The 12,189-nt window shown below is 39.9% G+C and overlaps 1 protein-coding gene across 3 annotated transcripts in view; it reads left to right on the forward strand.

Moving 5' to 3' along the window:
• HECW2 (HECT, C2 and WW domain containing E3 ubiquitin protein ligase 2) overlaps positions 1-12,189 on the forward strand; it is a 353,554-nt gene that overhangs the window by 243,602 nt on the left and 97,763 nt on the right. For all 3 annotated transcript variants that reach the window (XM_028508950.1, XM_028508951.2, XM_036023148.1), the window contains one exon: positions 11,875-12,060. In XM_028508950.1, coding sequence (XP_028364751.1) covers positions 11,875-12,060 — 186 coding nt within the window. The remainder of the gene's footprint in view (positions 1-11,874; positions 12,061-12,189) is intronic.

A 12,189-nucleotide genomic window follows, 5' to 3' on the forward strand; every position in this document is an offset into this window, starting at 1 on the left:
GTGTGTGTGTGTGTGTATACACATATGCATGTATATATACTCATACATGTATAATATAAATTTACTGATGTAAAGGATGTGCAGCATACAGTTTACAACTAATGAAATATATACAGGATGCATTTGTTGATCTTTGCTGAACTCTCATATCAGCATTCCCTCTGCAGTTGTAACTGATGAATCCATGTACTTCCAACACAAATGTTGTCGTTTTTGCTAACAAGTGAGGCAACAGTGAAGCAAGGGAGGCAGTGTCAGAACTTTACATTCCTCTGTAAACAAGGCCAGCCCCTTCTCTGTTAAGCCAGATAATAGGTTTTAAATGCTGGACTTAGATTTCTTCATTTTGTGTGTGTATAGTATAATTGTTTTGGAACAGTATGACTTGAGGTTCAGTCTGTATTATTGGCATATTGTTTTCTCCACCAGCTTCTTAGCTTTAGACATTATGTACAGAAAAAGACAGTAAATTTCTTCTGTAAAGGGACAGTGAGTAAATATTCTCAGCTTTCAGGCCAAGAACATGTTAAATGAGTGGACGTGGCTGTACTCCAACGAAACTTTGCAAACAGAGCCAGCCTGTGCATGGGCCTAGACTTCAGCTACTCCTAGTCTAGAAACCCACAAGGTGATGTCAAGGCTTGGTTAGCATTTACTGATTGCTATAATGTTAATGCTCCTGCAGTGGCCAATTTCAAGCTACTAATACGACCTCACTAAGCACTGAGTTCTAAGCACTTCTCTATATGGGCTTTTCTGTACAAGTTCCTTACCACTTATACACATGTTTCGAGTAGAGGCCAGATGAATAGTCATTGACTTATGGTATAAGGCTGCCTTTTTTGCCATTGAATTTATTGGGGTGACATTGGTTAAGAAAATTATATAGATTTCAATTATATAGGTACCAATTCTATAATACATCATCTGTGTATTGTATTATGTATTCGTCACCCGAAGTCAGGTCTCTTTTGATTGTCTTTTTCCCCCTTTTACCCTCTTCTGCTTCCCCCACACCCCTTTTCCTCTGGGGAGCACCATACTGTTGTGATTTTTTTTGCTTAATCCCTTGACCTTTTTCACCCAGCTTCCTCTCCCTCTGACAGCTGTCAGTCTGTTCTCTGTGTCTATGAGTCTGTTTCTATGTTGTTTGCTAGTTTGTTTGGTTCATGAGACTCCACACATACAGGGGGAAACCCCCCCAAAAGGGAATTATCTTCTGGAGGGCAGGCCCCTTGTAGTACAGGCTTCCCTCACTAGGTGGGTGTTCTAGCAACCCATCTGTATCAGTGTACCAGCTGGCATTGTTGTGAGAGGCTGCGTTTAGCTTCAGTGAAATTTTTTTTAATACTTTCAACACATTAACCCATTTCATGATGGGGGGTCTATGAGTGCATCTGTCCACACCACGCTGAGTGTTCAGCAGTTTGGGACCAAAAACAGCATGGCCCTTATGCCATATTCACCCGATCTCACTCTGAAAGACTTTTTTTTTGTTTCTCTGGATTAAAAAAGCCCTCAAAGGGAAATGTTTTGCCGATGTGGAAAAGGTGAAACAAAAACCAGTAGAAGCACTAGAAGGCATTGAAAATGACGAGTTCAAAAACTGTTGAGCAGTGGAAAAAAGGTCTCAATAGGTGTGCTGCATCAAAAGGAGATTACTTTGTGAGTGACTGAAGTTTAAATGTAAGAATAAATACACAATTTTTTACAAATAAATTCTGTTTGTTGGGGGGGTCCCCACAAGTGAAATCATATAGTGTTTGCGTTTCACCGACTGGCTTATTTCCACTTGGCATAATATTCTCCACATCTATCCATGCTGCCACAAAAGGTAAGATTTCCTTCTTTTTTTTTTTTTTACAGCCAAGTAGTATTCCACTGTGTAAATGTACCACAGCTCATTATCCACTTGCCTACTGATGGGCACTTGGGCTGCCTCCGAATCCTGGTTATTGTAAAGAACACTGCAATGAACATAGGGTAGCATATATTCTTTTTGAATTAGTGTTTTGGGTTTCTTTGGATATATTCCCCAAAGTGGGGTCACTGGGTCAAAAGGCAGATCCATTTTTAATTTTTTAAGTTAACTCCATCCTGTTTTCCGCAGCGGCTACACTAGTCTGCATTGCCACCAACAATGCACGAGAGTTCCCTTTTCTCCACATCCCTGCCAATACTTGTTTGCTGATTTATTGGTAATAACCATTCTGACAAGTGTGAGGTGGTATCTCACTATGGTTTTAATTTGCATTTCTATGAGGATTAGTGACCTTGAACAGTTTTTCATATGTCCATTGGCCATTTGTATGTCCTCTTTGAAGAAGTGTCTATTCAGGTCCTTTGCTCATTTTTTTAAAGATTTTATTTATTTATTTTTAGAGAGTGGGGAAAGGGAAGAAGAAAGAAGGGGAGAGAAACATCAATGTGTGGTTGCTTCATGCACACCCTCTCCTGGGGACCTGACCTACAACCCAGGCATGTGCCCTAACAGAATCGAACCAACAACCCTTATGGTTCACAGGCCTGCACTTAGTCTACTGAGCTACACCAGCCAGGGCCCTTTGCTCATTTTTTAATTGGATTGTTTTTTTGTTGTTGAATTGTTTGAGTTCTTTATAAATTTTGGATATTAACACTTATCAGATGTATCGGTGAATATGTTCTCCTCCTCAGTGAGTTGTCTTCATTTTGTTGATGATTTCCTTTGCTTTTCAAAAACTTTTGAGTTTGATGTTGTCCCATTTGTTTGTTTTTTCTTTTGTTTTCCTAGTCCAAGGAGACAGATCCGAAAAAATATTGCAATGGGAACTGTCTGAGATTTTACTGATTATGTTTTCTTCTAGGACCTTTATGGTTTTGCAACTTATGTTTAAGTCTTTAATCCATTTTGAGTTTATTCTTGTGTATGGTTAAAGTTGGTCTACTTTCTCTTTTTTGCACATATCTTTCCAGTTTTTCCAACACTGTTTATTGAATAGACTATCTTTACTCAATTGTATGTTTTTGTCTTCTTTACCTAATAGTAATTGACCATAAAGTTGTGAGTTTATTTCTGGGCTCTCTATTCTGTTCCATTGATCTATGTGTTTGTTTTTATGCCCATACCTTGCTCTTTTGATTACTATGGCCTTGTAGTATAGCTTGGTACAAAGCGGCAGTTTTTAAATTTGGTAGACTTTTATAAATAAATGCAAATTTTTGGTTTCCAAACATTAGAGATTCTGGTGTGATAGGTGTGGAGTTTAGGTCCTAGCAGTCTTTCTTTCTTTTTTTAAGACCCTCTAAATGATTCTGATATAACTGGTGTGTGACCTATACTTTGGGATTTCCAAGTATGAAGAGATGTTTCAATAAACGGCCTCATTGCCTTTGTCATACCTGAATTCATCAGGACATTTGGCAGCTAACTTGCTTTAACAGTGTGAACAGACTCAGGAGCTCACAGGTTTGTTACCTGGCTTTCATGTTGTCTTTGGTTTTCCCTATTCTTTCCGTGGGCGTGATTTTAAAACTTCTTTTGCTGGGAAGCCCATCTTGATTTCAAATAATTCTTTTTTAAAGCATTTTAACTGTTTTCTTCTTTCTACCTGAACTGCATTCATTACTGACTTAAAAGTGACCCTAGCCATGCATCTCTGCATATCTTTAAGATTTAACTTCTGTTGGGTTTAAGAAGGCTTTTTTTTCCCTCATTTATGTATGGTAGGAATTACAGTAGCTGGACTTTTCTTTCCAATGGTCTCAAGATATAACTTTATGTGGATAAGTCAGCCAGTTTTTGGCAAAGGGCATTACTTCTTGGAATTTTTTTCCCTAGATTAGTGGGAAATATTACAAAACAAACTTTTATTTTGTCTCCTTATTTTAAGTTTATTTTTAAGCCCTTTTTTTTTGCTTGAGTTATTTATGACCTACATGTTCCAATAAATCCTGTATTTATGTTATTGAAAATATTCAGTATACAAAAGGAGTATATTAATTTAAAAACTTTCCTAATTTTTTTTATGATTTGAAGATATCAGTTTACGTTATAAGCTAGTCATAAAAGATTGATTTCATGTAGCAGTAGTTTACCTAATCATCTTTATTGGAAAGAACAAAATTAAGTAGATTATGTGGTTGTTATAACTCTAAAGGAAAACTTGAGAAACAATTTTCTTTTTCTGTTTTGCATTTTGGCTGCTTTAAGATATATTCTACTGCCCTCTGTTGGTTGTCTTCAGATTTCTTCCAAAACTGTCCTGATAAACCATTTCTCCTGAAAACTCAAGATTTAATTGTTAGTGCCATGTCTTTTATGCCTGTTTTTGTCTAATAATTGTCTTACATAAATGTGTTCATTATATGCAGCTGAATAATGTTCCTAACATACATGCCAAAGAATTATTACTCTGGCTTTTAAACAACTCTTGAAATATATTAATTCCATCATATAATCTTTTTAGTGCTTAATAAAGAAAGTATTGTTCCAAAATATAAATATATTTTTGCAAGTCAGGAATTCCTGCTATTAAAAACTAGATCAGTGGAGGATTTACAGTTAGTTTGGTCAATAAGTTAAATTTTCCCTCCATTTTACTTTTTAGCTAGATGAGAACAATGTCAAATCCCTGTATTAAAAATATAGACAAGCCACATAAGATAAAAATAAAGACAGGCTGTGTAAGAAAGAGCTGTTTTCATATCCTAGCACACAATGTTATTTGATTCTGTGTATAGTAAATTTCTTTAGTGAGTAATGTATGCAGTGCTCACATCTGTGTCCGCATGTGAGAGACATTTGCTGTAGATGCAGTGGTATTTTTCAAGTGTGAATTCAGAATACCTGTTCTTGATGAAGGATTTTTGAAATATGAAAGATAGGTTTTGCTTAGCAGTGATGTACTTACCTGTGTTATTGAACAGAACAGAATTAGATGGAATCAAGAGCAGGCCAGGTCATCCCTGACATACAGTCATCATAAAACAAACAAACAAACAAACAAACACCCCTACCACAGACTGTAGCCTGCCACACACTGCCACAGAAAGAATTGGCTTGATGAATAAGACCTGAATGTCTACATGTAATTTTCTTATTCTGCTGCCAAATGGCAATTATATTCCCCTCAGTTTCTTTCAATATTTTTCACTTCTACCATCTCAACCATTTAACTAAAAAAACACATTAAGCTCTAAGGCAGGGATATCCAACCTTTTGGCATCTCTGGGCCACACTGGAAGAAGAGGAGTTGCCTTGGGCCACGCTTTAAATACACTGTGACACATAATCACAAAAAAAACCCTCATAATATTTTAAGTAAATTTAAGATTTTGTGTTGGGTTGGTTACAGCCATCCTGGGCCGCATGCAGCCTGTGGGCTGCTGGTTGGACACCCTGCTAAGGAGTGTTATTTTAAGAAATCTTCACACACACACAAAAATTCAGGTGATCATTCACTCAGCCATCAAGCGTTTATTTCTTGCTAGGAAGGCAAGAATCAACCAAGAGGAGGGTTGGGAATGGGAGTTTGGGAATCGAGAAGGAATAACTAAAATCATGCTTTAAATCACATCAATGGAAAACAAAACTCATGCCATTTAAGGATCACTCAAGGGGCTCTGTCGACTGTTAATAGCTGCCAACTGGCCTTAGGTGCAGCCCCTTCCCAGTGAGATCATTCAATGCGTTTTCATGAGACTACGCTGAGAAACAAGTCCCGTTTGCCCTTCCCGAATCTACTTTTGTTTCAGGTTGAAAATCATATTCCTTTGCTACATCTTTTCCTATAAGAATAACCCCAACACAGAAAAGAATCCTCACCCAGTTAGAGCCACTAACCCCCAGAAAGAATAAATGCCTCTTCTCTCTTAACCCACAGCTGCGTCACTGTCAGCTTGCATGAAGACGGGGCTCTTTGAGCCGCTCCCACCTATTGAGTGTGTCTTGCTCTTTGGGCCCCTCTCACTCTTAGCTCTGCTAGTTCTGGCAGTGTGTTTTGGTATTTTCACTGCCCCTGTGGCCTTTGTTTTCCAAACTCCACTTTCTGCCTTCAGTGAACCTCTTCCTCCCACCTTCCCCTATAATTTTCCTTTCCTATCCTTTTGAGCGATCAGGCTGTGCTCACCTCTGTATCCTCAGGGTTTTTAGTTCAGGGCTTAACACATAATTAGTGAAAGGTTCTGAGACCCTTCTTCAGTTCATATAAAGTGGGATTCTGGCCCAAGATCTTCAAAGACCTTAAAGTAGAAAATAATTTTACTACTATCATTTATCTGTTAGAAGTATTGTGGGTATAATCCCTTATATATTTGTTTTCTAGCTTTGTATTTTTATAGCTATTTTTACCTCTTTGTAGATATTTTACATCCTTATTCCATTGGATTTGAATCCTACACACTTAAGAAGAAAGCAGGACAGTTGTTATTATCCCATCCTACAGCTGAGCAAATTGAGGCAGGGATTAAATGACCTTGTCCCTGTCCATGAGTGACAGGACTGTGACTAGTCTCTACACTGTAGTTCTGTACACTGTGGTTCTATGTTAGCTGGAGCATAGATGTCCTTTTAGAACCATATATAAAAAGATACACATGCAAATACTGAATAATATATGTAAAGTATATTAAAAATAAAAAAACATATACGTAAGTAAACATATATGTAGTTTCTTCATTAAAATGTAGCAGTCTGTGCTATGTTTCTGTTTGGCTTAAGTGTTTTATGAATGGGGACCCAAAACTCCCCAGAGTTTATTTATAAAAAGTTATATTTTTATTTTCACGAGTTTAAACTTCAGGCATTTTCTTTTTTTTTTTTAATATATTTTATTGATTATGCTATTACATTTGTCCCATTTCCCCCCTTCTCTCCCCTCCACCCTATACCCCCCTCCCACCCACATTTTCCCCTTTAGTTCATGTCCATGTGTCATACTTATGAGTTCTTTAGTTTCTACATTTCCCGTACTATTCTTGCCCTCCCCCTATCTATTTTCAACCTACATTCTATGCTACTTATTCTCTATACCTTTTCCCCCTCTCTCCTCCTCCCACCCCCCTGCTGCTAACCCTCCATGTGCCCTCCATTTCTGTGGTTCTGTTCCTATTCTAGTTGTTTACTTAGTTTCTTTTGGTTTTGCTTTAGGTGTGGTTGTTAATATTTGTGAGTTTGCTGTCCTTTTACTATACATGTCTTTTCTTTATCTTCTTTTCTTAGATAAGTCCCTTTAGCATTTCATAAAATAAGGGCTTGGTGATGATGAACTCCTTTAACTTGACCTTATCTGAGAAGCACTTTATCTGCCCTTCCATTCTAAATGAGAGCTTTGCTGGATAGAGCAATCTGGGATGTAGGTCCTTGTCTTTCATGACTTAGAATATTTCTTTCCAGCCCCTTCTTGCCTGTAAGGTCTCTTTGGAGAAATCAGCTGACAGTCTGATGGGAACTCCTTTGTAGGTGACTGTCCCCTTACCTCTTGCTGCTTCTAGGATTCTCTCCTTCATTTTTACCTTGGCTAATGTAATTATGATGTGCCTTGGTGTGTTTCTTCTTGGGTCCAACTTCTTTGGGGCTCTCTGAGCTTCTTGGATTTCTTGGAAGACTGTTCCCTTTGCCAGATTGGGGAAGTTCTCCTTTATTATTTGTTCAAATACGTGCTCAATCTGTTGCTTTTCCCCTTCCGATTCTGGTACCCCTATAATTCGGATATTGGAACGTTTAAAGGTGTCTTGGATACTCTTAATCTTTTCCTCAATTTTTTGAATTCTTATTTCATCATGCTTTCCTGCTTGGTTGATTCTATCTTCCTTCTGGTCCACTGTATTGTTTTGAGACTCATATTCCTTCCTTTCACTATTGGCTCTCCTCCGCGTGTCTTCCTGCATCTGTTTTATGGTAATCTGCATTCTTTCATCTAAATTTCGACCAAAATCAACCAGTTCTGTGAGCTTTCTGATCACCAGTGTTTTGAACTGCGCATCTGATAGATTGGCTAATTCTTGGTCGCTCAAAAGGATGAGTCCTGGGGGACTGATCTGCTCTGTTGAAAACATGGGTTTTTTTCCCCCTTGTCTCTCCTTTTTTTTTCCGGTCTGGTTGCTCTAGTTACGGTGGGGGGCGGAGCCTTAGGTGCTCACCGGGGCTGGGCACCCCAGTCGCTAGATTGTGACGTTATATGTGGGGCGGGGCGGGGCGGGGCGGGAGAAAACAATGGCGGTAGTTCCGTTCCTCTGGGCTCAGACCCTTGTCTGGGCTTCTGGGCCGCGAGCTCTGCCCTGGTCCACAATCGCTGCCCCTCTGGGTCTGCCAGCCGCAGCTTGCGTACTCAGGGATCACCGCTGCCTTCTTGCGCGCCGGATGGCTTTTGCGTCGATTTCGCGCCAAACCTTCCCCCGACCTCCGCGCGCCGCCGACCTGAGCCAGCCCCGCGCCTGCCAGGCTCGTCTTTTCCTACCAGTCCGGATGAACGCGTCTACTTCAGCTTCTTGGCTGCCCGACTTCCATTCAGATAAATCCTCTGCCGGATCTGGGTGTTATTCTGATAGTAAATTATTGTTGTAAATTATTGGTTTTCTAATCTTGGTTGTGCGAGGAGGTACGGTGCATCCACCTATTCCTCCATCTTGCCGGAAGTAAACTTCAGGCATTTTCAAAGTATTCTCCATTTGATGCAATACACCTATTGAGACTTCTTTTCACTGCTTAACAGTTTTTGAACTTGTCAATTTTGATGCCTTCTAATGCTTCTTTTGTTTTTGTTTCACCTCTTCCACGTTAGCAAAATGTTTCCCTTTGAGGATTTTTTCACTTGAGGCAACAACAAAATGTCTCCTGGGGTGAGACCAGGTGACTAGGAAGGGTGGAGCACTGGGGTCGAGCCATTTTTGGTCAAAATCAGTGTAGGGTGAGCCAGTGGGCTGGTAAATCACCCATCATGAAATGGACAAATGCGTTGAGTCTTTAAAAAAAATTCACTGAAGCTGAATGCAGCCTCTCACAACAATGCCAGCTGGTACACTGATCGGTTCTTAGATCACTCACTTAGCAGAGAAAGCCTGTACTATAAGAGGCCTACCCTCTAGAAGATAATTCTGGGGTTTTTTGGGGTCCCCCCTCATACACAGACTCTAAGAGTCATACATATATACAGACTTGTAAAACCAATGGTGCTAAACGTTGTTTGCTGGATACTAATGAAAGAAATCTTTCTTGCACTTAATTTGCTGTGGTAGATGCTTTTTGCAAAGATCAGTTGAACTTGGCACTATGTTACATGTCTCACTGAGTGGAGAGGAGAAAGATGAAAGGCCATAATTAGTTTTAAGACCAGTCTAAGACTCCTGTGCTTAAAGAGCTGTCCAACCCCAGGGAATTACTTCCAGCCTGAGGCTGGGACAGGTTCCTTCACCTAATTACTACTACTTCATGTCCTAATGAAGTTCTGCTTCTTTTCTTTAGCAGAGCATTTCTGATGCTCTAGATAAAGAATCAGGATGTGGCCAATTTAGTTACTTTAATGGGGGGGACAGAAATGAGAGGATCAAGGGATACACCTATGCAGAGCAACAGTTAATGTAATGTTTTATCCAACAGAGTTATCCCACCATAATTTGTCTCCAAAGAGACTTATTAGGTAATATGACTTGGAAGCTCATTACCATTGCCTCCAGACAAGTTAGTGTGGTCTCAGGCCTCTGAGCTTGCAATGGCTTATGTGAAAATATATCAGCAGCATGGAGCCAAATGCAGAAAACAGATGCCTTGCTGATTGCACATTAAACTTTCAAGGCAGGTCAGCCATAGGCTAACCTATTAATTAGCTAACGTTGGTCTCTGACAGCCTTTGACTTCTTTTATTAGCCTCCTTCTCTGCTTTCATGGGTTCACCTTCTTATTCTCTCATGCTCTCTAATTGCCCAAAGCCCCTGTGTAGGCCTGCCTATTTTGGCACTGCTCTGTGCTCTGAACCTCCCCAATTCTCACAGCCATGAAAACCTCCTCTCATTTAGACTGCCAAGATGAAATACGACTTCAAAATATCGTAGAGTCAGGGGTATTAAGGAACTGTAGCACACTAGTGCTTGTGAATGGTGCATTGTGGCCTTCCTTCCTTCCTCCTTTCCTTCCTTTCAGCTCCATAGGGAGAAAATATTTTAATGCAAAGTTAAAAAGTATGTAATGATGGTGAATCAATCAGAAATAACTATACAATAGTTATATCATATAGTTTAGGTTACATGTCCATAATGGCAAACAACACATCTCGGTGACTTAAGCTAACAAAGGTTTGGTTCTCAGTCCAAATTGGGTTGTCAGGGTTCTCCGATCCTGGCAAGTCACTCAGAGATCCAGGGCCCCAGACTGGGGAGCAGCCAATATTTCAGACATTGCCAGTTGCTTTATTAAAGAAAGAAAGCACTAGAGGGACTCATGTTGGCAATAAATGCTTTGACATTGACATGACACATCTGGAGGGACCCCGGAAAATTCAGAACAATGTTGATGGCTCTTGTGCTCATTCATTTTTTATCCTCAATAACTGCCACAGTACTGGACAGAGCAAAGACAGTGAATGTTTATTAAGATGAAATGATTTCCAGGGATTCTGATTTCTTTGGGGTTCACCTTAGTTCATCTTAAACTGAAATAAATAACAGAACCCACAAAGTAAAACCAATAGGTCCGCAGATTCAGGTAAGAGGGATTTCAAGCCCTTTGAAACTATCTGAGAAGAATGGAATTTAATTCCAGGATAGAGCTTCCATGGCCAGCTCAATTTCATGAGTATCATATTCCTTCTGATGATTAAAGGAAACCTTGGCACATGGTATTATATAGTGAATGTTTGTTGACTGACTCTTATGTGGACAACCCGTGGCTTATGGTCAGTTTTTAGAATATTCTTTAAGTATCTTAGGGATAAAGACTCTAGTGTTTTTTAAAATTGATTTTAGAGGTAGAGAAGAAGGGGAAGAAAGAGGAAAAAAACATCAATTTTTGTTTTTCCACTCATTTATGCATTCATTGGTTGATTCTTGCCTGTGTCTGGACCAGGGCTTGAACCCACAACCTTAGCATATCAGGACAGCACTCCAACCAATTGAACTACCCAGCCAGGGACTATAGTTTTTGACAAAACACTTTTTTTGTATGTGGTTGTAAAGTGGAATTTTATTAAGTGTGTATTTTCAATCATATAAATTCAGTCATCTATATACACACAAAAAAACAGAGAGAGACAAAATATATAGAGGTATACAGTCCAGGCTGTTTTATCTTGAATTCCATTCACTGAGCTTAGGTCTCAAAAAAGGTGTGAGATGAAACACCTCAATCTACCGTGGTCTCAGCTTTACAAAACTCAACTGTGAGAGCAACTCAGTCCCTTGCGTGTGCTTTTAATATCCCAATATATGACCAAGCACTTTTTCCCATAACTTGACTTCTAAATGGATGCCAACCGCTTCATGTGGCACTCACCCAGAGAACCAGGATCTGTTCCAGTGCTGAAGGAGACACTGGCTATACTGGGGCTCACTGGAAGGTGGTGTATTTGTCTCCAGCACAGTGTGATTTTGACTGTGTGTGGTTTTTTGTTTTTGTTTTTTCCTAAAACCAACTTTAGGACCTAACATCCCCGATAGAATGAGACTAGATGCATTCTTATCCATTCAGTACCTAGACATCGTCAGTAAAGATGACCTTACTTTCTGTAGTCTTTCCACATTATTTTGATCACCATATGTTGCTCTGTCTGTGCTTTCCATGTGTAGGTCTACAGTGATGTTGAAGCCTAGGTACCACCAGAAGACTGATATACCCATGTGTGTATGTTGCTTTTGCGCATCTCAAGTGAGTTAACATTGGGTCTCCATCCTTTTCTTCTCCAGAGTGCCTACCGCATGTTTACAAATAACACGTGTTTGAAGCACATGATCACCAAAGTCCGGCGGGACACCCACCACTTTGAACGCTACCAGCATAACCGGGACCTTGTGGGATTCCTCAACATGTTCGCAAACAAACAGCTGGAGCTGCCGAGGGGCTGGGAGATGAAGCATGATCACCAGGGCAAGGTAACCTGCTTGTGACCTTGGGGCTTGGCTCTGCCCTTCAAGTGAGAGCTGAGAACCCTAAGTGAGGTGCAGTGTTCCCCCTCCTGGCTCTAGGGAAACCTGGACATGCAGGTAGTTCCCACAAACAGT

Source organism: Phyllostomus discolor, chromosome 4, assembly GCF_004126475.2.
Source record: "Phyllostomus discolor isolate MPI-MPIP mPhyDis1 chromosome 4, mPhyDis1.pri.v3, whole genome shotgun sequence".
Taxonomy (NCBI): Eukaryota; Metazoa; Chordata; class Mammalia; order Chiroptera; family Phyllostomidae; genus Phyllostomus; species Phyllostomus discolor.